The 27,778-nt window shown below is 36.6% G+C and overlaps 1 protein-coding gene across 1 annotated transcript in view; it reads left to right on the top strand.

Annotated features, from left to right (window-relative positions):
• Positions 1-27,778, top strand: part of LOC139409835 (A disintegrin and metalloproteinase with thrombospondin motifs 19-like) — a 132,017-nt gene that overhangs the window by 7,892 nt on the left and 96,347 nt on the right. Inside the window, exons 4-7 of the mRNA XM_071155220.1 lie at positions 13,730-13,902; positions 14,611-14,694; positions 15,073-15,227; positions 18,382-18,425. Of these exons, the coding sequence (XP_071011321.1) occupies positions 13,730-13,902; positions 14,611-14,694; positions 15,073-15,227; positions 18,382-18,425 (456 nt within the window). The remainder of the gene's footprint in view (positions 1-13,729; positions 13,903-14,610; positions 14,695-15,072; positions 15,228-18,381; positions 18,426-27,778) is intronic.

A 27,778-nucleotide genomic window follows, 5' to 3' on the forward strand; every position in this document is an offset into this window, starting at 1 on the left:
ATTGACCCTTTGCTAAGAACCGCCCCTCTTGGAAACTTTTGCAAACTGTTGCAAAATTGCCCATTCAACGACTGGCGAAATCCCCTCACAATGATCTCAAACTGTGTTTCTAATACACAATGAAATTAAACACAGACTACCCCTTGCTAATCAGGAAACTCTTGGATATGTTGTGGTGGACTGTCATTACAATTGCATCACAGGAACCTGGTAAAATGTTTTATGTAGTGTAGCTAGCAACTGTGAATGGCTCAGAATCCACTAAACATGCAGTCAAAGCTATAAGCACTTCTGGAACTAACCAGTGCATTCAACTTGTTTACGGATGTCGACTGCAGATGGGAATTGTATTCAAAGCATTGCTCACTTAGCTAGCTTACAACATTTATTTTAGAAAACAAATTATATTGTGTGGCTAGCTAGCGTTAGCAACATTTGGTGGTCAATGAGACTGAGAGAGCTAGCTAACCAGCTGAGCTAGCAAACAATGTAACAAAAATATAATTTTGGATTCAAAAAATACTCCATCAGCAGGCTCTGCATTTCAGGAATCACAATAGCAAGTACTCCTGGTGCACTATAAAATTATTTAGCCATTTTTAGCACAGTTTTTGCCATAGCCCTCACTGGCTTTCATGCGTTTTTAACTTGAGTTTGTCCGAAGTGTCGGCCTCAACGACAGTTGCTATCCATTGGTGCACTGCGATTGGTTGCCCACAAGATGACAAGATGGTGCTGACAGAAATGGTTCCCCTGTTGCTCGCTCCTAGCCAACTTTGCAGTATATATATATATATATATATACAGTGCCTTGCGAAAGTATTCGGCCCCCTTGAACTTTGCAACCTTTTGCCACATTTCAGGCTTCAAACATAAAGATATAAAACTGTATTTTTTTGTGAAGAATCAACAAGTGGGACACAATCATGAAGTGGAACGACATTTATTGGATATTTCAAACTTTTTTAACAAATCAAAAACTGAGAAATTGGGCTGCAAAATTATTCAGCCCCCTTAAGTTAATACTTTGTAGCGCCACCTTTTGCTGCGATTACAGCTGTAAGTCGCTTGGGGTATGTCTCTATCAGTTTTGCACATCGAGAGACTGACATTTTTTCCCATTCCACCTTGCAAAACAGCTCGAGCTCAGTGAGGTTGGATGGAGAGCATTTGTGAACAGCAGTTTTCAGTTCTTTCCACAGATTCTCGATTGGATTCAGGTCTGGACTTTGACTTGGCCATTCTAACACCTGGATATGTTTATTTTTGAACCATTCCATTGTAGATTTTGCTTTATGTTTTGGATCATTGTCTTGTTGGAAGACAAATCTCCGTCCCAGTCTCAGGTCTTTTGCAGACTCCATCAGGTTTTCTTCCAGAATGGTCCTGTATTTGGCTCCATCCATCTTCCCATCAATTTTAACCATCTTCCCTGTCCCTGCTGAAGAAAAGCAGGCCCAAACCATGATGCTGCCACCACCATGTTTGACAGTGGGGATGGTGTGTTCAGGGTGTTGCTTTTACGCCAAACATAACGTTTTGCATTGTTGCCAAAAAGTTCAATTTTGGTTTCATCTGACCAGAGCACCTTCTTCCACATGTTTGGTGTGTCTCCCAGGTGGCTTGTGGCAAACTTTAAACGACACTTTTTATGGATATCTTTAAGAAATGGCTTTCTTCTTGCCACTCTTCCATAAAGGCCAGATTTGTGCAATATACGACTGATTGTTGTCCTATGGACAGAGTCTCCCACCTCAGCTGTAGATCTCTGCAGTTCATCCAGAGTGATCATGGGCCTCTTGGCTGCATCTCTGATCAGTCTTCTACTTGTATGAGCGGAAAGTTTAGAGGGACGGCCAGGTCTTGGTAGATTTGCAGTGGTCTGATACTCCTTCCATTTCAATATTAATCGCTTGCACAGTGCTCCTTGGGATGTTTAAAGCTTGGGAAATCTTTTTGTATCCAAATCCGTCTTTAAACTTCTTCACAACAGTATCTCGGACCTGCCTGGTGTGTTCCTTGTTCTTCATGATGCTCTCTGCGCTTTTAACGGACCTCTGAGACTATCACAGTGCAGGTGCATTTATACGGAGACTTGATTACACACAGGTGGATTGTATTTATCATCATTAGTCATTTAGGTCAACATTGGATCATTCAGAGATCCTCACTGAACTTCTTGAGAGAGTTTTCTGCACTGAAAGTAAAGGGGCTGAATAATTTTGCACGCCCAATTTTTCAGTTTTTGATTTGTTAATAAAGTTTAAAATATCCAATAAATGTCGTTCCACTTCATGATTGTGTCCCACTTGTTGTTGATTCTTCACAAAAAAATACAGTTTTATATCTTTATGTTTGAAGCCTGAAATGTGGCAAAAGGTCGCAAAGTTCAAGGGGGCCGAATACTTTCGCAAGGCACTGTATATTGGGGTTATTTCTATTATTATTATTTTCTCAGAATGTTTCTCGCTGAAAATAACTTTTGGATATTAGATTGGCGTTCACTCACCTGCATTTCGACCAGAAATGACTCTTTCCACAATTGGATCCTTTGTTTGTACCCCCCAAGGCAATTCCACTGATCCCAGGGGTTGCTACAAGACGCCGTCGACAGAGAAGAGGAATTCGGAGTGTGCTTTCAATCCCACTTAGGAAGCGTGCATAGCATCCACCATTTTAAAATATATTACTTGCTAATGTGCAGTGCCTGGACATTAAAGTAGGTGAGCTCAGGGCGAGGACCTCCTTCCAGAGAGACATCAGGGACTGTAACATACTTTGTTTCATGGAATCATGGCTCTCTCTGGATATACTGTCCCCGTCCATACAGCCAGCGGGGTTCTCCATACATCGCCCGGACAGGAAAAAATAACTCTCCGGTAAAAATAACACATTCAGTCTCTCCCTATTCCAGTCTGTTGTCCCCACTTGCTTCAAGATGTCCACCATTGTTCCTGTACCCAAGAAAACGAAGGTAACTGACCTAAATACTATCGCTACGTAGCATTCACTTCAGTCATCATGAAGTGCTTTGAGAGGCTAGTTAAGGATCATATCACGTCCACCTTACCTGACACCCACTACAATTTGCATACCGCCCTAAGATCCACGGATGAAGCAATCACAATCGCCATCACACTGCACACTTCCCTATCCCATCTGGACAAGAGGAATACCTATGTAAGAATGCTGTTCATTGACTACAGCTCAAGCTCATCACTAAGCTCTGGGCCCTGGGTCTGAACCCCACCCTGTGCAACTGGGTCCTGGACTTCCTGATGAGCCGACCCCAGGTGGTGAAGGTAGGAAACAACACCTCCGCTATGCTGATCTTCAACACGGGGGACTCCCCGGGGTGGTGCTCTGCCCCCTCCTGTACACCATGTTTACTCATGACTGTGTGACCGCTCACGTCTCCAACTTAATCATCAAGTTTGCAGACGAAACAACAGTGGTAGGACCGATTACCAACAAAATAAACAAGCCGATCATGGACTTCAGGAGACAGCAGAGAGAGCATGCCCCCATCCACATCGACGGGGCCACAGTGGAGGGGTTTGAAAAGCTCTTCGGAGTACAGATCACTGACAAGCTGAAATGTTCCATCCAAAACAGACAGACTGTGTTGAAGAGAAGACCCTCACAAACTTCTACAGATGCACCATTAAGAGCTTCCTGCCAGGTTGTATCACCGCCTGGTACGGTGATGCATTTCCTCCTTTCAGTTATGCAGGGAAATAAAAGTAACGCATGTGATATGGCAGAAATTGTGTAATAGAAATATTGTCAAACCAAAATTTGTCATATAATTATAAATACAGTTTTAGACAGGATTTCTACAAATGTTCTGGATAAATCACCTCTAAAATACAATGATTCAATATCAGTACTTCCTGCATTTACAACTTGTCTAAGTCCTATCATCAACAGACTTAAGCCAGTGTATGGCTGTGTATTGATTACATTGTTTGTATGGAATGTTGGCATATTGGAAGTTCATTTGAAAAATGTGATGGAATCCTTCCACTAAAACTCGTTGGCTAGCTAGCTAATAAATATACTGTGCAGATACTCTTCAAATTCATTGTTTTGCATACTGTAATATCTTATCACAGCACTGGCTGACCATAGTTGACCAACTTCTTTACCAAAATGGCTGATCTTTTATACTGTCATAACATAGTTCATGTCCATTCTAGTATTCCTAATTCTATGAAAGATCTACAAGTACACAAATGTATTTTGAAGTTGTATTTTTCTGTGTATTTAAGTAATGATACTACTACAAATAATGGGCCTTGTAGAACATGTTTGTCTGGTATAATGGGCCTTGTAGAACATGTTTGTCTGGTATAATGGGCCTTGTAGAACATGTTTGTCTGGTATAATGGGCCTTGTAGAACATGTTTGTCTGGTATAATGGGCCTTGTAGAACATGTTTGTCTGGTATAATGGGCCTTGTAGAACATGTTTGTCTGGTATAATGGGCCTTGTAGAACATGTTTGTCTGGTATAATGGGCCTTGTAGAACATGTTTGTCTGGTATAATGGGCCTTGTAGAACATGTTTGTCTGGTATAATGGGCCTTGTAGAACATGTTTGTCTGGTATAATGGGCCTTGTAGAACATGTTTGTCTGGTATAATGGGCCTTATAGAAAATGTTTGTCTGGTATAACTGGTCAGTAAATTAATATACTGTAGGTAGAGATAGTTCATGTCTCTATCTATATTAATTTACTGACCAGCCATACCTTACCTTTACGCATGATGCAACAGTGTCAACAAACCATGTTCTTCACAAAGGCCCAGTGACACATTCTCAACCTGTAGGTTGTTGTTACGAATCCCTTTTGGCCCAACAGTCTAGGGGGGATGGTAGTGAGACCCGTAACATAACTCATGTAAATTATAATAGTGACAAAGTAAAAGTGAACAAAATAACCACGACAACCGAAATAATACCGTCAAACTCAGGGTTTATTTCTAAACACACGGTAATGGGGGGAAGCAGGAAAAAGGGGCTGAGCTGGACCCAAGGAAAGAAACAATAAGTATTCAAAACACCCCTAAGCTAGACTAGCCTATTTCAACAACAGCTAACTAACTAACCAAAAATACAGTGGGTGGTCCGCCCAGTTCTAACTAGTGTGTTTTAACAAAGTTTACCTACGGGTAGTGTATGCCCATGGGCGACTTGTCTTGGTTTCCCCTTTTCCCACCAGCAAACACCATAAGCAAAAACAATACTCACAGGAGATGACAAAGTGCTATGGAGGTGCTCAAACAAAAGAGAGGTTAATTAATACACAGAGAGCGAGCGAAGAACAGAGATCTACAAACATGGCATTTACAAAGAGATTGAGCTACTGAAATCTATGAAAAACAGAGATCTACCAACATGGCATTACAAAGAGATTGAGCTCTTGAACAAACAAATTATGGGGTTTTTAAACCATGGGGAAGGAACTGTGATAGGGTAGGAAACAGGAGGAGGTGTGTCTTCTGATTGATGGGTTGATTGTTGACTGATTGGGGAGTAATGATTTTCACCTGTGAGGGGAGAAAGAGAGAAAAGAAACACACACAGGATACACACAGACACAGGATACACACAGACACAGGATACCTGTATCCGTAACACTCCCACCCTTAAAAGAGCAACCCTAGGGATTGCGACCACAGTATTACAATTAATACTCACAACAAAATTAATACTTACAACAACAACGTCAACCTTGCCAAAACATACAAAAATCATTTTTACACACGAGACAAAGCATCTGCCAACACATTATCTGAACCCTTTTTGTGGCGGATCTCCAAATTATAATTTTGTACAATCAGCGCCCAACGCATAAGGCGCTGGTTCTGGTTGTACATTCGGTGGAGAAAAACTAAAGGGTTATGGTCAGTATACACAATCACTGGTAGGGCACTGGAACCAATGTATACTTCGAAGTATTGCAGAGCCAACAACAAAGCAAGAGCTTCTTGTTCTATTGTCGCATAGTTTGTTTGACATTTATTAAATTTACGTGAAAAATAACAAACGGGATGATCCACTCCACTCTTGTCCTGCTGCAGTAGAACAGCACCAGCACCTCTGGCACTAGCATCTACCTCAAGCTTGAACGGTTGTTCAAAATCCGGAGCAGCAAGTACAGGGGTACTACATAAGAGTGCTTTCGCTGATTCAAAAGCTCTCTTACAATCAGGGGACCACACAAATGGTCTTGCCGGACTGAGCAAATCAGTCAATGGAGCAACTACCGCAGAGAAATTTTTGCAGAAGCTACGGTAGTAGCCAACCATCCCTAAAAAGCGGCGTAGCTCTCGTCTAGTGGTAGGTGCAGGGAATGCAGTTATAGCCAAGACCTTGGCATCAACAGGGCGCACCTGTCCATGGCCAACCTCTTTACCGAGATAGGTAACAGTAGCCTTCCCAAACTCGCACTTTGCTAAGTTCAGTGTTAGAGAAGCAGCTGCCAACCGTTCACATACTACCCTTAGCAAGTCAACATGATCTGACCACTCAGACGAATAAATCACTAGGTCATCAAGGTATGCACTACAATTAGGAACGCCAGCTAATACAGAGTTAACCAGTCGTTGGAAAGTGGCTGGTGCATTTCGCATCCCAAAAGCCATGACTGAGTACTGAAGGAAGTTGTCTGGGGTCACAAAGGCAGAAATCTCAGAAGCACGTGAAGTTAACGGAACCTGCCAGTAACCTTTTAAGAGGTCCAACTTGGTTACATACTTAGCAGCACCAATAGTGTCGATACAGTCGTCCAGTCTGGGTAACGGGAACGAATCTGGCACTGTGACAGAATTTACCTTTCGATAATCCGTACATAACCTGGACGTACCATCAGGTTTAGGAACCAGAATGCAAGGAGAACTCCAAGGGCTTGAACTTGGCTTAGCCAGGTCATTCTCCAACAAATATCTCACCTCATCCCTCATTATCTTCCTCTTGGAAGCGTTGATACGATATGGGTGTTGCTTGATAGGTGTAGCATTTCCAACATTAATGTCATGTTCCAACACTTTTGTGCGAGTAGGAACGTCATTAAAGAGACATGGAAAACTGTGTAGTAGCCTCACAATATCATTAGCCTGTCCATCCGTTAAATGAACCAGACCTGACTGGATAGACAGCAGCATTTCTGAGTTGGGCAATCTAACACACTGCTGTTGAGTATTGCGCAACTCCAAGCCATCAACATCATCAATTTGACAGTCCACTATCATCGCAGTAGTAGCAGAGGAGACAGCAGTACCTTCCTCTGTTTTTGAACTATCTAACTGTGTGATGGGTCGGGTGTGGTATGCTTTCAACATGTTAATGTGACACACACGAGATTGGCGTTTTCTATCAGGAGTTTGAAGCACATAGTCAGTTTCACTTATTTTCTTTTCAATTAAATAAGGACCAGAGAAACGAGCTGACAGTGAAGATCCTGGAACAGGTAATAACACCAGTACTTGGTCACCTGGCTGTAGTGGACGAGAAACAGCCTCTTTATCATAGTGTCTTTTCATGCTCCTCTGTGAGGAAGACAGAGCTTCCTTTGCAAGAGCACAAGCTTGGTGTAGGCGCTCACGAAAGCGACTAACATAGTCCAACACATTCTCATCTCTGGTACACAACTCTTGGGACAAGAACTGTTCTTTAAGGACTTTCATTGGTCCTCTCACTGTGTGACCAAACACTAGTTCAGCCGGGCTGAAACCTAGGGACTCCTGCACAGTTTCACGAGCAGCAAACAAAACTAGAGGAACTCCCTCATCCCAATCTTTCTCAGATTCCAAACAATATTTACGTAGCATAGACTTCAGTGTCTGATGCCATCTTTCAAGCGCACCCTGAGACTCTGGGTGATAGGCGCTTGATACACGGTGCGTAATTGATAAGGATTTCAACACCTGCTTGAAGAGCTTGGATAGGAAATTGGTACCTTGATCGCTTTGTACCACCTTAGGTAACCCGAATGTCGTGAAGAATTTTATTAAGGCTTTACTCACTATCGGAGCTGTAATCCTTCTCAGAGGAATAGCCTCGGGGTATCTTGTAGCCATACACATTATCGTTAACAAAAACTGGTTACCCGATTTTGTCTTCGGTAACGGTCCGACACAATCAACCACCACATGCTCGAATGGTTCACCTATGACAGGTATGGGACAAAGAGGAGCGGGAGGAATAACCTGATTTGGTTTTCCTGTTATCTGACATGTGTGGCATGTCCGACAGAACTGAGCCACATCTTGTTTTAAACCCGGCCAAAAGAAATGTCGAAGGATCCGATCATAAGTCTTTGTAATTCCTAAATGACCAGACCACTGGTGATCATGAGCAAGGGATAACACATTCTGTCGAAAGGCTGTAGGAATCACTATTTGGTAAACAGCATTCCAATCTCCACCTGCGTCAACATGGGATTTCCATTTACGCATGAGGAGATTACCATCAATGAAGTAAGCCACATTCTTCTTCTTCACCTCTTCTAACGAGACAACACTAGAAAAACATTTAGCAAGCTTGTTGTCAACCTTTTGGTTAGCAATCAGCTGCTCACGAGTGACTGGTAACTGTATTGCATCAGCAATAAGTTCAACGTTCTTTAATTCTTTCCTGGGCTGTTTGTCAGAGGTGATCAGCTTCTCAGAGGTATCACACAATCCATCCTCTTGATCATCCTCTTTGAACAGAACAATGTTCGACAAATCTATCACGTCACCCTCTTGTAGTGCCTGAGCACGAGTGACAGCACAAGCGGGGAACACATGTGGATAACTCTGTGCCAGCTCATTCGAGAGAGAGTGGTCACTTTTATCCAATACTTCCAATATAGGTACTACCTTTCCTCCGGCAATATCGTTACCCATTATAAAGGTCACACCTTTCACTGGCAACTTAGGACGTACCCCCACTCTGAATATTCCACTGATTAACTCAGAGTGTACTTTCACAAAGTGCAACGGCACTGGGACAAAACCCATTTCAATACCCTGTACTAACACACTGGAACCACAGTATGTATCGTCAGATAAGGGCAACACATCAGACAATATAAACGACTGCGCCGCACCAGTATCTCTAAGGATTTTAACCGGACGCTGAGACGCTTCGTCATTCGTTAGGGACACAAACCCATCGGAAATGAATGGTTCATAACTACGGTCGGGGACTGGGTCTTTCAAACTACAGTCACTCTGAGGCACCTGTTTTGTTGTAGACCTCACAACCGTACGAATTAGAGCAACACCTGTTGGTGGCTTGGCACGAAGAGGCATCCCTTGTTTGCGTTTAAGCAGGAAGCAATCATTAATCATATGTCCCACTTTATGACAATAGAAACAGGAACGCTCATTCTTCTGGCGTGCTTTATATACTACTGCTGGCCGACTAGGGCTAAAGGTAGGAAACTCAGTGGTTCTACTCTCAGTTTGAGCCGAAAACACACTCTTGTGCGTCAACACAAACTCGTCTGCCAACACAGACGCTTCTGCCAGGGAGGATACTTTCTGTTCGTTTAGATAAACTACAATGCGTTCGGGTAAGCAATTTTTAAACTCTTCCAACAAGATTAACTCCCGGAGAGAGTTGAAATCAGTTACCTTACTAGCAGCATGCCATTTATCAAACAGATTTCCCTTGTCTCTAGCAAATTCCACATAAGTCTTACTAGAAGACTTTCTATGAGACCTAAATCTCTGTTGGTATGCCTCAGGCACAAGCTCATAGGCACGAAGAACAGTAGCTTTGACCACTTCATAATTCAAACTGTCCTCTAGAGGTAGCGCTGACAAAACCTCTTGGGCTTTACCAGTTAATTTACACTGAAGTAATAGGCACCATACCTCTTCAGGCCATTTCAATGCTACGGCTATACGCTCAAATACACAAAAATAGGAGTCAACCTCCGACTCTCTGAACAAAGGTACTAAGGCAATCTGCCTACTAATGTCAAACGTGTTTGAGGACACAGCTGGTGAGGACGACTCACTAACAGGAACAGTAGGAACGAAGGCTAGCCTCGCTGTCTCTGCCTCCAGTTCCATCTGGCGCATTTTAAACGTCATCTGCCTCTGTTCTCGTTCTGCCTCAATTTTACACATCTCCAAATCTAAATGCCGCTGTTCTCTTTCTGCCTCAATTTTACACATCTCCAACTGGAGAGTCTCTCGCCTAATTTGGGCTCTCTTCCACCTCTAGTTGTAACTGTGCTAAATGGACATCCCTTCTGGCATCACCGTTTGACAGTGGGGAGAGTGGATCAAAATGGGACAATGTGGCTGGTGTTTTAGCCTCGCCCTCATTATCAGACACCAATGGGCTTACAGGAGCAACATCCCCTATAGGGTTAGTATGCTCAGGCAGCGGTAACACAAGCACCTGCTCTTCCAACAATACATTTAACACCAGCTTTTTAACCTCCGACTTAACTACATTCTGTGGAATTGATACTGAATAATGGTCAGCCAAGGTCATTAAATCAACTCTACGACATTTATCAAAAACCTCCCACGAAGGATTATCCAAAAAGGACTTCAAATCAAAAGTAGCCATCTTACACTACTTCACAAGAGCCAATGAAAATAGCAAACACTAATGCTACTTCAGCTATGACGCTCAACACTGAACTATACCACTACAACAATCTACATGAGCGGCATGGGTGTCAGTAAAGACAAATCCCGGATGAGGCTCCACTTATGTTACGAATCCCTTTTGGCCCAACAGTCTAGGGGGGATGGTAGTGAGACCCGTAACATAACTCATGTAAATTATAATAGTGACAAAGTAAAAGTGAACAAAATAACCACGACAACCGAAATAATACCGTCAAACTCAGGGTTTATTTCTAAACACACGGTAATGGGGGGAAGCAGGAAAAAGGGGCTGAGCTGGACCCAAGGAAAGAAACAATAAGTATTCAAAACACCCCTAAGCTAGACTAGCCTATTTCAACAACAGCTAACTAACCAAAAATACAGTGGGTGGTCCGCCCAGTTCTAACTAGTGTGTTTTAACAAAGTTTACCTACGGGTAGTGTATGCCCATGGGCGACTTGTCTTGGTTTCCCCTTTTCCCACCAGCAAACACCATAAGCAAAAACAATACTCACAGGAGATGACAAAGTGCTATGGAGGTGCTCAAACAAAAGAGAGGTTAATTAATACACAGAGAGCGAGCGAAGAACAGAGATCTACAAACATGGCATTTACAAAGAGATTGAGCTACTGAAATCTATGAAAAACAGAGATCTACCAACATGGCATTACAAAGAGATTGAGCTCTTGAACAAACAAATTATGGGGTTTTTAAACCATGGGGAAGGAACTGTGATAGGGTAGGAAACAGGAGGAGGTGTGTCTTCTGATTGATGGGTTGATTGTTGACTGATTGGGGAGTAATGATTTTCACCTGTGAGGGGAGAAGGAGAGAAAAGAAACACACACAGGATACACACAGACACAGGATACCTGTATCCGTAACAGTTGTTATCCACTTCAAATTTTCTACCTTCGTGATTTGTAAATTATCCTGTAATCCTAAGGCATTTCCACCTATGCTGTTCATCAACCCTACATTGAATTTGTACATCTCAATGTCAGAAAGTAATAGCTTCCACACTGGCGTTCGGCCTCTTGCATGCTATAACGCTCCATTGATAAAGCTCATGCCTCAGCTTATTGAGAGATCCATGTCTGATTTATGTACAGCGGGCAAGAGAACTCAATGGCGTGTAGACGAAGACGTTTTCTCTGCACGCCAGATTGGACTTCTGAGATCTTTTTAAAAAATCCAGAAAAGATGTGAACAAGTAAAAGCACTCAGCCTCAACTCAACATAACTGTCACACGTGGACCTACAGTATCTGTCAGGTTCAACGATAGTGGCCCTGGTCGTAAGACGTTCACTGTTCTACCGTTCCTAGTTCTCACCTTGAATAAGCGCAGGGTCACGTCGGGGTCTCCACATCAGTGTTAAACCTCGAGCTCTCGCAAAGCGGACTAGAAACCAAGAAGGGTTTTCATTACGAGGTCTTACCTATCTGATTTTGATCAAGAAAATCCACTCCAGATGAGGTCAATGTGTGTGGACTTTCTGTCTACTACCCATTTTCAAAATAAGTATGTGCTGACCAATAAAGTCACTATATAACTAACCACTATTTCATATGTATGGGCGTACGTTTCAGTTACAGATACTAGACAGTTACATGGAGTTACATGGAACTACAGCGTCAATACACTTGTAGTTGATTTGAAACAGAATCTGACCATTTTCATTTGACAAAAATGTCACCCATTGTTCTGTGTTCCTTTGTTATACTGAGTTACACTATGATTATACTAGTTACCATGTTACTGACTAGTTACACTCTGGTTATTCTAGTTACCATGTTACTGACTAGTTACACTCTGGTTATACTAGTTACCATGTTACTGACTAGTTACACTCTGGTTATACTAGTTACCATGTTATGCTGACTAGTATAGTCTGGTTATACTAGTTACCATGTTACTGACTAGTTACACTCTGGTTACACTAGTTACCATGTTACTGACTAGTTACACTCTGGTTATTCTAGTTACCATGTTACTGACTAGTTACACTCTGGTTATACTAGTTACCATGTTATGCTGACTAGTATAGTCTGGTTATACTAGTTGCCATGTTACTGACTAGTTACACTCTGGTTATTCTAGTTACCATGTTATACTGACTAGTTACACTCGGGTTATACTCTAGTAACTACATGGGCTAACACTATTTGAATAGGAATTACATAAGGACTCCGTAACACATTCATAAGGACTCCATAACACATTCATAAGGACTCCATAACACATTCATAAGGACTCCATAACACATTCATAAGGACTCCAAAACACAGTCATAAGGACTCCATAACACATTCATAAGGACTCCATAACACAGTCATAAGGACTCCATAACACATTCATAAGGACTCCATAACACAGTCATAAGGACTCCATAACACATTCATAAGGACTCCATAACACTCCATAACACATTCATAAGGACTCCATAACACAGTCATAAGGACTCCATAACACATTCATAAGGACTCCATAACACAGTCATAAGGACTCCATAACACATTCATAAGGACTCCATAACACAGTCATAAGGACTCCATAACACATTCATAAGGACTCCATAACACAGTCATAAGGACTCCATAACACATTCATAAGGACTCCATAACACATTCATAAGGACTCCATAACACTCCATAACACATTCATAAGGACTCCATAACACCTTCATAAGGACTCCATAACACAGTCATAAGGATTACATAACGCATTCATAAGGATTACATAACACATTCATAAGGATTACATAACACATTCATGAGGACTCCATAACACATTCATAAGGACTCCATAACACATTCATAAGGATTACATAACACATTCATGAGGACTCCATAACACATTCATAAGGACTCCATAACACATTCATAAGGATTACATAACACATTCATAAGGACTCCATAACACAGTCATAAGGATTACATAACGCATTCATAAGGATTACATAACACATTAAAAGGACTCCATAACACATTCATGAGCAGTACACAAGCGTTTATGTAATGCCTACGTCAACAACAACAATTTGACTACAGGACGTTATGGGAAGCGTCACAATAAGCGTTGTCATTTTTCTCTGTTTATTTACAGAAAGACAGAAGAGTAAGAACAGGAAGCCGTCTGAGGGAGGCAGAGGGAAGCGGTACTTGTATAAACTACTCCACGAGTACAACGTGGAGACTGTGGTGGTGGCCGACCCAGCTATGGTCAGCTACCACGGCTCAGAGGCAGCCAAACGATTCATCCTCACCATCATGAATATGGTATGTGTATAGACTTACATAGAATCAAATAAAATAAAATCCTATTTATTTATATAGCCCTTCGTACATCAGCTGATATCTCAAAGTACTGTACAGAAACCCAGCCTAAAACCCCAAACAGCAAGCAATGCAGGTGTAGAAGCAGGGTGGCTAGGAAAAACTCTCTAGAAAGGCCAAAACCTAGGACAACGCTTACTATGAACCTACTATGAATATATTGTACTATACATATAGAATCATTTAATAAGATATCTATGGGTATGTGTCTCTGTTCTCTGGTCCTGTCCAGAAACAACCCCCCTCCCTACCCCTTAAACCATGGGTGTCAAACACACAGCCCGCGGGTGGTTTGAGTAAAATAACCAAAAACCAAATGGAAACCGTGTATAAATGATCATGGACCTACATTCATACAGTGTCTTGACTTTGTCCAGCTAATAATCACCCAAATGAAAGCTAGACAGTCAGGGAGCATAGACAATTCCCCCAAAAACGATGGATAGAGGACACATTAGTTGAAGACCGAATGTGGCCCCCGGGACACCCCTGCCTTAACCCTACCTCTATCCCCCTGTACTTTCCTGGTCCTGTCCAGAAACCACCTCTAAAACCCCTACCCTAGGCACTTGAATACAACTGAAAGGATGTGACATCATTTTGTTGCTGTGTTATTACAAGGGTTTTAAATAATATCCATTCCTTTTGCAGGTTTTCAACTTGTTTCAACACAAGAGCCTGGGAATACAGATTAATATCAGATTGACTAAACTTGTGCTGCTTCACGAAACACCAGTAAGAAACATCATGCTAACACTTCTTAAATTGTACAGTATGAGACATAACCTATAAGTAGAGTAACTCAGAATAACTTAACTTCTATATTCTACAACAAGGTTGATTTTATTTCCAATGTCATGTCATGAATACATCATAAGCAGTCAGGTCAAAACAATGAATAAAATTTCTACCCATCTCGTTCTGTCTGTCTGTCTGTCTGTCTGTCTGTCTGTCTGTTTGTCTGTCTGTCTGTCTGTCTGTCTCATGTCTGTCTCATGTCTGTCTGTCTGTCTGTCTGTCTGTCTGTCTGTCTGTCTCATGTCTGTCTCATGTCTGTCTGTCTGTCTGTCTGTCTGTCTGTCTGTCTGTCTGTCTGTCTGTCTGTCTGTGCAGTCAGACATGTACATTGGTCACCATGGTGAGAAGATGCTGGAGAGTTTCTGTCGTTGGCAGCAGGAGGAGTATGGGAAGAAGAGCGTGATGTCAGACTTTAGCACTCGGTGGAGGGAGGACCTACCCTCCGTGGACACGGCCATTCTAATCACACGGTACTGTGTCCATTGCAAGCACTGTTCAAAGAAAATAAATAGATACCCACACACACACTCCCATATACTTTATTTCTGTGCAATTTTTCGCCCCCTGTTAAATCAATTTATTTTCTATTATGTAATCTTTTGAATCCTGTACCTGGAAAATCGCTGGATGTGCGTGCATTACTTTTAAACATGTACTGGTCATTTATCCCCAAAGTGTCCAGGCAGGTCTGATCTCCTGCAGCCGTGACATACATTTAGAACACACCCAGTAGGCCAGCCATTGGTCACGTCACCTGCCCATCAACACCTTTACCCATTCCACTGTCCAATACCTAGGTAGTACTGCAAAAAAATAAACAGACTCCGCTTTCGAAAGGTCAGTTCCTACAAGTAGCTATTCATACAGTACCAGTCAAAAGTGTGGACACACCTACTCATTCAAGGGTTTTTCTTTATTTTTACTATTTTCTACATTGTAGAATAATAGTGAAGACATCAAAACTTTGAAATAGAACATATGGAATCATGTAGTAGCCAAAAAAGTGCTAAACAAATCAAAAATAATTTTACATTTGAGATTCTTCAAAGTAGCTTCCCTCTGCCTTGATGACAGCTTTGCACACTCTTGGCATTCTCTCAACCAGCTTCATGAGGTAGTCACCTGGAATGCATTTCAATTAACAGGTGGGCCTTATTAAAAGTTAATTTGTGGAATTTCTTTCCTTCTTAATGCATTTGAGACAATTAGTTGTGTTGTGACAAGGTAGGGGTGGTATACAGAAGATAGCCCTATTTGGTAAAAGACCAAGTCCATATTATGGCAAGAACAGATCAAATATGCGACAAGAAACGGCAGTCTATCATTAATTTAAGACATGAAGGTCAGTAACTGCGGAAAATTTCAAGAACTTTGAAAGTTTCTTCAAGTGCAGTCGCAAAAACCATCAAGCACTATGATGAAACTGACTCTCATGAGGACTGCTACAGGACAGGAAGACCCAAGCCTTTATTAACAGAGAGAGGTTTTAACAGAGACCTTCCATGTCATGAGGTATTAACAGAGAGACCTCCATGTCATGATATATTAACAGAGAGACCTCCATGTCATGAGGTATTAACAGAGAGACCTCCATGTCATGAGGTATTAACAGAGAGACCTCCATGTCATGAGGTATTAACAGAGAGACCTCCATGTCATGAGGTATTAACAGAGAGACCTCCATGTCATGAGGTATTAACAGAGAGACCTCCATGTCATGAGGTATTAACAGAGAGACCTCCATGTCATGAGGTATTAACAGAGAGACCTCCATGTCATGAGGTATTAATTAACAGAGATTAACAGAGAGACCTATTAACAGCGAGACCTCCATGCCATGAGGTATTAACACAGAGACCCCTTTATTTAACTAGGCAAGTCAGAATAAGAACAAATTCTTTTTTTACAATGACGGCCTACCCCGGCCAAACCCTAACCCGGACGACACTGGGCCAATTGTGCACCGCCCTATGGGACGAGGTATGTCATGAGGTATTAACAGAGAGACCTTCATGTTTTGAGGTATTAACAGAGAGAGGACTCAGTCAACTTCATGGGAAAGTATTTCGGCACTCGATGCTGACTCAGAACATGCAGTCTTCTTGGTTTTCATTTCAATTAAGCTGTTAATGGGCAGTGATCACGTACGACCCGCTGTGTCCCAAATAGCCCTCTAGTCCCTATTTAGTGCACTACCTTTGACCAGTTCCTTGGGAATAGGATGCCATTTGGGACTAAGCTTTTGAATTATTTGGCCAGCCAAATTATCCGTCCAGTTTAGCTTTAAATCCCCTCCGAAAAGAGCTGGCTGGAGTCAGAATCTGATTCGGACCTGTTGATAGGTCTCAGCGCTCTGATGGGTGATTCCGAGCAAGCAGGTGTTTGATGTTGGCGCAGCGCGGAACGTTGTCAGATAAAAGAGCTGGCCCCATTCCCCTCAGAGGGTTAGTGTGAATGGTTAGGGTCTCCTCAGAGGGTTAGTGTGAATGGTTAGGGTCTCCTCAGAGGGTTAGTGTGGTGGCTTAGGGCCTCCTCAGAGAGATAGTGGGGAGTGTTGGGGTCCCTTCAGAGGGTTAGTGTGACACATTCCCACCTGTGTTTGTGCTAAATGCATTTGTCACTGTCGTACGGTAGACTCACGTGTGCACACACTCACGTGTACACACACGCACACACACACTCTCTCTCTCACATACACACACACACACACACATACTGACTGAGCGTTTGGCGTGCAAGACACACACACCAAGGGTTTATCCTGAAAAGACTGAGAACATGAGTAACAACATCTGCCAAAGGGTAAAGTTATCATTATCATAATAATGATAACAGTGAATAGTTCATTTAAAAAATCAAGACAAAGACTGAAGAGACCAGTCCTTCACGAGACCATTTCTCTTCACCTGAAAATACAGCCAAGTCAAATCTGAAGCCATAACAATAACTCATGTACTGAACTATAATAAACCCGTTCAATCCCTTTTCTATGGAGATTAAATAGAAATGGGCTAAGGTGCCTTAACCCTACCTCTATCCCCCTATACTTTCCTGGTCCTGTCCAGAAACCACCTCTAAAACCCCTACCCTAGGCACTTGAATACAACTGAAAGGATGTGACATCATTTTGTTGCTGTGTTATTACAAGGGTTTTAAATAATATCCATTCCTTTTGCAGGTTTTCAACTTGTTTCAACACAAGAGCCACATACCTTATATGGTACCTGTAGTTCACCATAAACACACACAAGCACCGCACACACGCCCTCATCCTCGACCACACAGCTACACAGTCATGTGTGAGAGCTGGGGTTAGGTACCTGAGGCGTTGCCTTTATAGAGGTCACAACCTTTGCCAGCCCCACCCCCAAGTTCTCCCTTCTGAATTTGAGACGTAACTCCCGATTAACCCCCTATTGCAGCTTTGAGGATTTGAGGATCGATGACTGCTCCTATATCCCCTGCTAATCCACGGTACTTGGTCTACTCTGCCACCGGAGGGGATAAGCAGGCCTTGATACCTCTCTACTGAGCCATACCAATCAAGTGGGCAAGGTGGATCAGAGCATCAACGTTGGCTTTTCCCAGGTGAATGTTGACGTTTCTTTGTGTTTTATGTTGCAGGAAGGATTTCTGCGTGCATAAAGATGAACCCTGTGACACTGTAGGTGAGTGGGATTTACAGCTCTCCCTGTGTTTGTCTGTGTCTGCAAGCATGTGTGTATCAGTGTGCCAAAGCAAAGTGTAACCTTGATGTTAAGGATAAAGTCCCGTTGTTGCTGTTGAAGGTAGTACATTGAGTTTATAGTTAGTGTTAATAGTTAATAATTTATAGTTAGTGTTAATAGTTAATAATGTTACTAGTTACTAGTTTATAGTTAGTAGTGTTACTAGTTACTAGTTTATAGTTAGTGTTAATAGTTAATAGTTAGTAATGTTACTAGTTACTTGTTTATAGTTAGTAGTGTTACTAGTTACTAGTTTATAGTTAGAGTTAATAGTTAATAATTAGTGATGTTACTAGTTACTAGTTTATAGTTAGTGTTAATAGTTAATAGTTAGTAATGTTACTAGTTACTTGTTTATAGTTAATAGTGTTACTAGTTACTAGTTTATAGTTAGTGTTAATAGTTAATAATTAGTAGTGTTAATAGTTAATAGTTTATAGTTAGTGTTAATAGTTAATAGTTAGTAATGTTACTAGTTACTTGTTTATAGTTAGTAGTGTTACTAGTTACTAGTTTATAGTTAGTGTTAATAGTTAATAATTTATAGTTAGTGTTAATAGTTGATCATTAGTAGTACTACTAGCTACTTGTTTATAGTTAGTGTTAATAGTTAATAATTAGTAGTGTTAATAGTTAATAGTTTATAGTTAGTAGTGTTAATAGTTCATAATGTATAGTTAGTGTTAATAGTTTATAGTTAGTAGGGTTAATAGTTAATAATTTATAGTTAGTGTTAATAGTTTATAGTTAGTATTAATAGTTAATCGTTTATAGTTAGTAGTGTTAATAGTTAATAATTTATAGTTAGTGTTAATAGTTTATAGTTAGGGTTCATAGTTTATAGTTAGGGTTCATAGTTAATAGTTTATAGTTAGTGATAATAGTTGATAGTTTATAGTTAGTGTTAATAGTTGATAGTTTAGAGTTAGTGTTAATAGTTTATAGTTAGTGTTAATAGTTTATAGTTAGGGTTCATAGTTAATAGTTTATAGTTAGTGATAATAGTTGATAGTTTATAGTTAGTGTTAATAGTTGATAGTTTAGAGTTAGTGTTAATAGTTTATAGTTAGTGTTAATAGTTTACAGTTAGTGATAATAGTTGATTGTTTATAGTGTTAATAGTTTATAGTTAGTGTTAATAGTTGATAGTTAGTAATGTTAATAGTTGATCGTTTATAGTTAGTGTTAATAGTTTACAGTTAGTAGGGTTAATAGTTAATAATGTATAGTTAGTGTTAATAGTTTATAGTTAGTGTTAATAGTTAATCGTTTATAGTTAGTAGTGTTAATAGTTAATCATTTATAGTTAGTGTTAATAGTTTACAGTTAGTAGGGTTAATAGTTAATAATTTATAGTTAGTGTTAATAGTTTATAGTTAGTGTTAATAGTTGATAGTTTATAGTTAGTGTTAATAGTTAATCGTTTATAGTTAGTAGTGTTAATAGTTAATAATTTATAGTTAGTGTTAATAGTTTATAGTTAGGGTTCATAGTTAATAGTTTATAGTTAGTGTTAATAGTTGATAGTTTATAGTTAGTGTTAATAGTTGATAGTTTATAGTTAGTGTTAATAGTTGATAGTTTAGAGTTAGTGTTAATAGTTTATAGTTAGTGTTAATAGTTTATAGTTAGTGTTAATAGTTGATAGTTTATAGTTAGTGTTAATAGTTAATAGTTTATAGTTAGTGTTAATAGTTGATAGTTTATAGTTAGTGTTAATAGTTAATAGTTTATAGTTAGTGTTAATAGTTAATAGTTTATAGTTAGTGTTAATAGTTGATAGTTTATAGTTAGTGTTAATAGTTAATAGTTTATAGTTAGTGTTAATAGTTGATAGTTTATAGTTAGTAGTGTTAATAGTTGATAGTTTATAGTTAGTGTTAATAGTTTATAGTTAGTGTTAATAGTTAATAGTTTATAGTTAGTGTTAATAGTTGATAGTTTATAGTTAGTAGTGTTAATAGTTGATAGTTTATAGTTAGTGTTAATAGTTTATAGTTAGTGTTAATAGTTTATAGTTAGTGTTAATAGTTTATAGTTTATAGTTAGTGTTAATAGTTTATAGTTTATAGTTAGTGTTAATAGTTGATAGTTTATAGTTAGTGTTGATAGTTTATAGTTAGTGTTTATAGTTTATAGTTAGTGTTAATAGTTTATAGTTAGTGTTAATAGTTTATAGTTAGTGTTAATAGTTTATAGTTTATAGTTAGTGTTAATAGTTTATAGTTAGTGTTAATAGTTGATAGTTTATAGTTAGTGTTAATAGTTGATAGTTTAGAGTTAGTGTTAATAGTTTATAGTTAGTGTTAATAGTTTACAGTTAGTGATAATAGTTGATTGTTTATAGTGTTAATAGTTTATAGTTAGTGTTAATAGTTGATAGTTAGTAATGTTAATAGTTGATCGTTTATAGTTAGTGTTAATAGTTTACAGTTAGTAGGGTTAATAGTTAATAATGTATAGTTAGTGTTAATAGTTTATAGTTAGTGTTAATAGTTAATCGTTTATAGTTAGTAGTGTTAATAGTTAATAATTTATAGTTAGTGTTAATAGTTTACAGTTAGTAGGGTTAATAGTTAATAATTTATAGTTAGTGTTAATAGTTTATAGTTAGTGTTAATAGTTGATAGTTTATAGTTAGTGTTAATAGTTAATCGTTTATAGTTAGTAGTGTTAATAGTTAATAATTTATAGTTAGTGTTAATAGTTTATAGTTAGGGTTCATAGTTAATAGTTTATAGTTAGTGTTAATAGTTGATAGTTTATAGTTAGTGTTAATAGTTGATAGTTTATAGTTAGTGTTAATAGTTGATAGTTTAGAGTTAGTGTTAATAGTTTATAGTTAGTGTTAATAGTTTATAGTTAGTGTTAATAGTTGATAGTTTATAGTTAGTGTTAATAGTTAATAGTTTATAGTTAGTGTTAATAGTTGATAGTTTATAGTTAGTGTTAATAGTTAATAGTTTATAGTTAGTGTTAATAGTTAATAGTTTATAGTTAGTGTTAATAGTTGATAGTTTATAGTTAGTGTTAATAGTTAATAGTTTATAGTTAGTGTTAATAGTTGATAGTTTATAGTTAGTGTTAATAGTTGATAGTTTATAGTTAGTAGTGTTAATAGTTGATAGTTTATAGTTAGTGTTAATAGTTTATAGTTAGTGTTAATAGTTAATAGTTTATAGTTAGTGTTAATAGTTGATAGTTTATAGTTAGTAGTGTTAATAGTTGATAGTTTATAGTTAGTGTTAATAGTTTATAGTTTATAGTTAGTGTTAATAGTTTATAGTTTATAGTTAGTGTTAATAGTTTATAGTTAGTGTTAATAGTTTATAGTTAGTGTTAATAGTTTATAGTTTATAGTTAGTGTTAATAGTTTATAGTTTATAGTTAGTGTTAATAGTTGATAGTTTATAGTTAGTGTTGATAGTTTATAGTTAGTGTTTATAGTTTATAGTTAGTGTTAATAGTTTATAGTTAGTGTTAATAGTTTATAGTTAGTGTTAATAGTTTATAGTTTATAGTTAGTGTTAATAGTTTATAGTTAGTGTTAATAGTTTATAGTTTATAGTTAGTGTTAATAGTTTATAGTTTATAGTTAGTGTTAATAGTTTATAGTTAGTGTTAATAGTTTATAGTTAGTGTTAATAGTTTATAGTTTATAGTTAGTAGTGTTAATAGTTAATAGTTTATAGTTAGTGTTAATAGTTTATAGTTAGTGATAATAGTTTATAGTTAGTGTTAATAGTTGATAGTTAGTAGTGTTAATAGTTTATAGTTAGTGTTAATAGTTGATAGTTTATAGTTAGTGTTAATAGTTTATAGTTAGTGTTAATAGTTTATAGTTTATAGTTAGTGTTAATAGTTTATAGTTAGTGTTAATAGTTTATAGTTAGTGTTAATAGTTTATAGTTTATAGTTAGTAGTGTTAATAGTTAATAGTTTATAGTTAGTGTTAATAGTTTATAGTTAGTGATAATAGTTTATAGTTAGTGTTAATAGTTTATAGTTAGTGTTAATAGTTTATAGTTAGTGTTAATAGTTGATAGTTTATAGTTAGTGTTAATAGTTTATAGTTAGTGTTAATAGTTTATAGTTTATAGTTAGTGTTAATAGTTGATAGTTTATAGTTAGTGTTAATAGTTGATAGTTTATAGTTAGTGTTAATAGTTTATAGTTAGTGTTAATAGTTGATAGTTTATAGTTAGTGTTAATAGTTTATAGTTAGTGTTAATAGTTGATAGTTTATAGTTAGTGTTAATAGTTTATAGTTAGTGTTAATAGTTGATAGTTTATAGTTAGTGTTAATAGTTTATAGTTAGTGTTAATAGTTGATAGTTTATAGTTAGTGTTAATAGTTGATCGTTTATAGTTAGTGTTAATAGTTTATAGTTAGTGTTAATAGTTGATAGTTGATAGTTAGTGTTAATAGTTGATAGTTTATAGTTAGTGTTAATAGTTGATAGTTAGTTTTGTGTTAATAGTTAATCATTTATAGTTAGTGTTAATAGTTAATCATTTATAGTTTTGTGTTAATAGTTAATCATGTATAGTTTTGTGTTAATAGTTGATAGTTAGTAGTGTTACCAGTTACTTGTTTATAGTTAGTAGTTTTAATAGGTATTGTTTATAGTTAGTGTTAATAGTTTATAGTTAGTGTTAATAGTTGCTAGTTAGTAGTGTTACTAATCAATTATAGTTAGTCGTGTTAATAGTTAATAGTTAGACTGCATACGCTATGATTCTTGGTCACCCATTCCTCTGAGCTGCTCCTTTAACATCCAGTGCATTTGGTTTATAGTTAGTTTATAGTTAGGGTTCATAGTTAATAGTTTATAGTTAGTGTTAATAGTTGATAGTTTATAGTTAGTGTTAATAGTTGATAGTTTATAGTTAGTGTTAATAGTTGATAGTTTAGAGTTAGTGTTAATAGTTTATAGTTAGTGTTAATAGTTTATAGTTAGTGTTAATAGTTGATAGTTTATAGTTAGTGTTAATAGTTAATAGTTTATAGTTAGTGTTAATAGTTGATAGTTTATAGTTAGTGTTAATAGTTAATAGTTTATAGTTAGTGTTAATAGTTAATAGTTTATAGTTAGTGTTAATAGTTGATAGTTTATAGTTAGTGTTAATAGTTAATAGTTTATAGTTAGTGTTAATAGTTGATAGTTTATAGTTAGTGTTAATAGTTGATAGTTTATAGTTAGTAGTGTTAATAGTTGATAGTTTATAGTTAGTGTTAATAGTTTATAGTTAGTGTTAATAGTTAATAGTTTATAGTTAGTGTTAATAGTTGATAGTTTATAGTTAGTAGTGTTAATAGTTGATAGTTTATAGTTAGTGTTAATAGTTTATAGTTTATAGTTAGTGTTAATAGTTTATAGTTTATAGTTAGTGTTAATAGTTTATAGTTAGTGTTAATAGTTTATAGTTAGTGTTAATAGTTTATAGTTTATAGTTAGTGTTAATAGTTTATAGTTTATAGTTAGTGTTAATAGTTGATAGTTTATAGTTAGTGTTGATAGTTTATAGTTAGTGTTTATAGTTTATAGTTAGTGTTAATAGTTTATAGTTAGTGTTAATAGTTTATAGTTAGTGTTAATAGTTTATAGTTTATAGTTAGTGTTAATAGTTTATAGTTAGTGTTAATAGTTTATAGTTTATAGTTAGTGTTAATAGTTTATAGTTTATAGTTAGTGTTAATAGTTTATAGTTAGTGTTAATAGTTTATAGTTAGTGTTAATAGTTTATAGTTTATAGTTAGTAGTGTTAATAGTTAATAGTTTATAGTTAGTGTTAATAGTTTATAGTTAGTGATAATAGTTTATAGTTAGTGTTAATAGTTGATAGTTAGTAGTGTTAATAGTTTATAGTTAGTGTTAATAGTTGATAGTTTATAGTTAGTGTTAATAGTTTATAGTTAGTGTTAATAGTTTATAGTTTATAGTTAGTGTTAATAGTTTATAGTTAGTGTTAATAGTTTATAGTTAGTGTTAATAGTTTATAGTTTATAGTTAGTAGTGTTAATAGTTAATAGTTTATAGTTAGTGTTAATAGTTTATAGTTAGTGATAATAGTTTATAGTTAGTGTTAATAGTTTATAGTTAGTGTTAATAGTTTATAGTTAGTGTTAATAGTTGATAGTTTATAGTTAGTGTTAATAGTTTATAGTTAGTGTTAATAGTTTATAGTTTATAGTTAGTGTTAATAGTTGATAGTTTATAGTTAGTGTTAATAGTTGATAGTTTATAGTTAGTGTTAATAGTTTATAGTTAGTGTTAATAGTTGATAGTTTATAGTTAGTGTTAATAGTTTATAGTTAGTGTTAATAGTTGATAGTTTATAGTTAGTGTTAATAGTTTATAGTTAGTGTTAATAGTTGATAGTTTATAGTTAGTGTTAATAGTTTATAGTTAGTGTTAATAGTTGATAGTTTATAGTTAGTGTTAATAGTTGATCGTTTATAGTTAGTGTTAATAGTTTATAGTTAGTGTTAATAGTTGATAGTTGATAGTTAGTGTTAATAGTTGATAGTTTATAGTTAGTGTTAATAGTTGATAGTTTATAGTTAGTGTTAATAGTTGATAGTTAGTGTTAATAGTTTATAGTTAGTGTTAATAGTTGATTGTTTATAGTTAGTGTTAATAGTTAATAGTTTATAGTTAGTGTTAATAGTTGATAGTTTATAGTTAGTGTTAATAGTTTATAGTTAGTGTTAATAGTTGATAGTTAGTAGTGTTAATAGTTAATAGTTTATAGTTAGTGTTAATAGTTGATAGTTTATAGTTAGTGTTAATAGTTTATAGTTAGTGTTAATAGTTTATAATTAGTGTTAATAGTTTATAGTTTATAGTTAGTGTTATTAGTTGATAGTTTATAGTTAGTGTTAATAGTTTATAGTTAGTGTTAATAGTTGATTGTTTATAGTTAGTGTTAATAGTTGATAGTTAGTAGTGTTAATAGTTGATAGTTAGTAATGTTAATAGTTACTTGTTTATAGTTAGTAGTGGTAAAAGTTGATTGTTTATTGTTAATAGTGTTAAAAGTTGATAAATTATAGTTAGTAGTGTTAATAGTTTATAGTTAGTGTAAATGGTTGATAGTTAGTAGTGTTAAAAGCTACTTGTTTATAGTTAGTTGTGTTAATAGTTTATAGTTTATAGTTAGTGTTAATAGTTAATCATTTATAGTTTTGTGTTAATAGTTAATAATTTATAGTTTTGTGTTAATAGTTCATCATTTATAGTTAGTGTTAATAGTTAATCATTTATAGTTTTGTGTTAATAGTTAATCATTTATAGTTTTGTGTTAATAGTTCATCATTTATAGTTAGTGTTAATAGTTAATCATTTATAGTTTTGTGTTAATAGTTAATCATTTATAGTTTTGTGTTAATAGTTCATCATTTATAGTTAGTGTTAATAGTTAATCATTTATAGTTTTGTGTTAATAGTTAATCATTTATAGTTAGTGTTAATAGTTAATCATTTATAGTTTTGTGTTAATAGTTAATCATGTATAGTTTTGTGTTAATAGTTGATAGTTAGTAGTGTTACCAGTTACTTGTTTATAGTTAGTAGTTTTAATAGGTATTGTTTATAGTTAGTGTTAATAGTTTATAGTTAGTGTTAATAGTTGCTAGTTAGTAGTGTTACTAATCAATTATAGTTAGTCGTGTTAATAGTTAATAGTTAGACTGCATACGCTATGATTCTTGGTCACCCATTCCTCTGAGCTGCTCCTTTAACATCCAGTGCATTTGGTAAGTATTCAGACCGCTGGACTTTTTCCACATTTTGTTACGTTACAGCTTTATTCTAAAATGGATTAAATAAAACATTTCCTCATCAATCTGGACACAATGCCACGTAATGACAAAGCGGAAAAAGGGGTTTTAGACATTTTTGTAAATGTATTAAAAATAAAAAACAGAAATACCTTATTTACATAAGTTTTCAGACCCTTTGCTATGAGACTTGAAATTGAGCTCAAGTACATCCTGTTTCCATTGATCATCCTTGAGATGTTTCTACATGTCAAGGCACAGATCTGGGGAAGTGTACCAAAATATGTCTGCAGCATTGAAGGTCCCCAAGAACACAGTGGCCTCCATCATTTTTTAATGGAAGAAGTTTGGAACCACCAAGTCTCTTCCTAGAGCTTGGCGCCAGGACAAACTGAGCAATCGGGATAGAAGGATCTTGGTCAGGGAGGTGACCAAGAACAAGATGGTCACTCTGACAGAGCTCCAGAGTTCCTCTGTGGAGATGGGAGAACATTCCAGAAAGACAACCATCCACCATTCAGGCCTTTATGGTAGAGTGGCCATACGGAAGCCATTCTTCAGTAAAAGGCACATGACAGCCCGCTTTGAGTTTGCCAAAAGGCACCTAAAGGACTCTGACCATGAGAAACAAGATTCTCTGTTCAGATGGAACTATTTATTTATTAATTATTTTATTTAACCTTTATTTAACTTGGAAAGTCAGTTAAGAACAAATTCTTATTTACAATGACGGCTTAGGAACAGTGGGTTAAGTACCTTGTTCAGAGGCAGAACGACAGATTTTTATCTTGTCAATTCAGTGATTCGATCTAGCAACCTTTTGGTTACGAGCCCAATGCTCTAACCACTAGGCTACCTGTCGCCCCAAAACCATGATTGAAATCTTTGGCCTGAATGCCAAGCGTCACGTCTGGAGGAAACCAGGCACTGCTCATCACCTGGCCAATACCATCTCTATCTTGACGCATGGTGGTGGCAGCATCATGCTGTGGGGATGTTTTTCAGCTGCAGGGACTGGGATACTAGTCAGGATCGAGGGGGAAATGAACGGAGCAAAGTACAGAGAGATCCTTGATGAAAACATGCTTCAGAGTGCTCAGGACCTCAGACTGGGGAGAAGGCTCACCTTCTAACGTGACAACAACCTTAAGCACGCAGCCAAGACAATGCAGGAGTGGCTTCGGGACACGTCTCTGAATGTCCTTGAGTGGCCCAGACAGAGCCCGGACTTGAACCCGATCAAACATCTCTGGATAGACCTGAAAATAGCTTTCTCGTGACGCTCCCCGTCGAACCTGACAGTGCTTGAGAGGCTCTACCCTAGAAGACTCGAGGCTGTTATCACTGCCAAAGGTGCTTCAACAAAGTACTCAGTAAAGGGACTGAATACTTATAATATAAATGTGATATTTTCATTTTTTTTTGTAATAAATTAGCTAAAAATTCTAAAAACCTGTTTTTGCTTTGTCATTACGGGGTATTGTGTGTAGATTGATGAGGTAAAATACTA

The sequence above is a fragment of the Oncorhynchus clarkii genome, chromosome 5 (assembly GCF_045791955.1).
Source record: "Oncorhynchus clarkii lewisi isolate Uvic-CL-2024 chromosome 5, UVic_Ocla_1.0, whole genome shotgun sequence".
In the NCBI taxonomy this organism is placed as follows: Eukaryota; Metazoa; Chordata; class Actinopteri; order Salmoniformes; family Salmonidae; genus Oncorhynchus; species Oncorhynchus clarkii.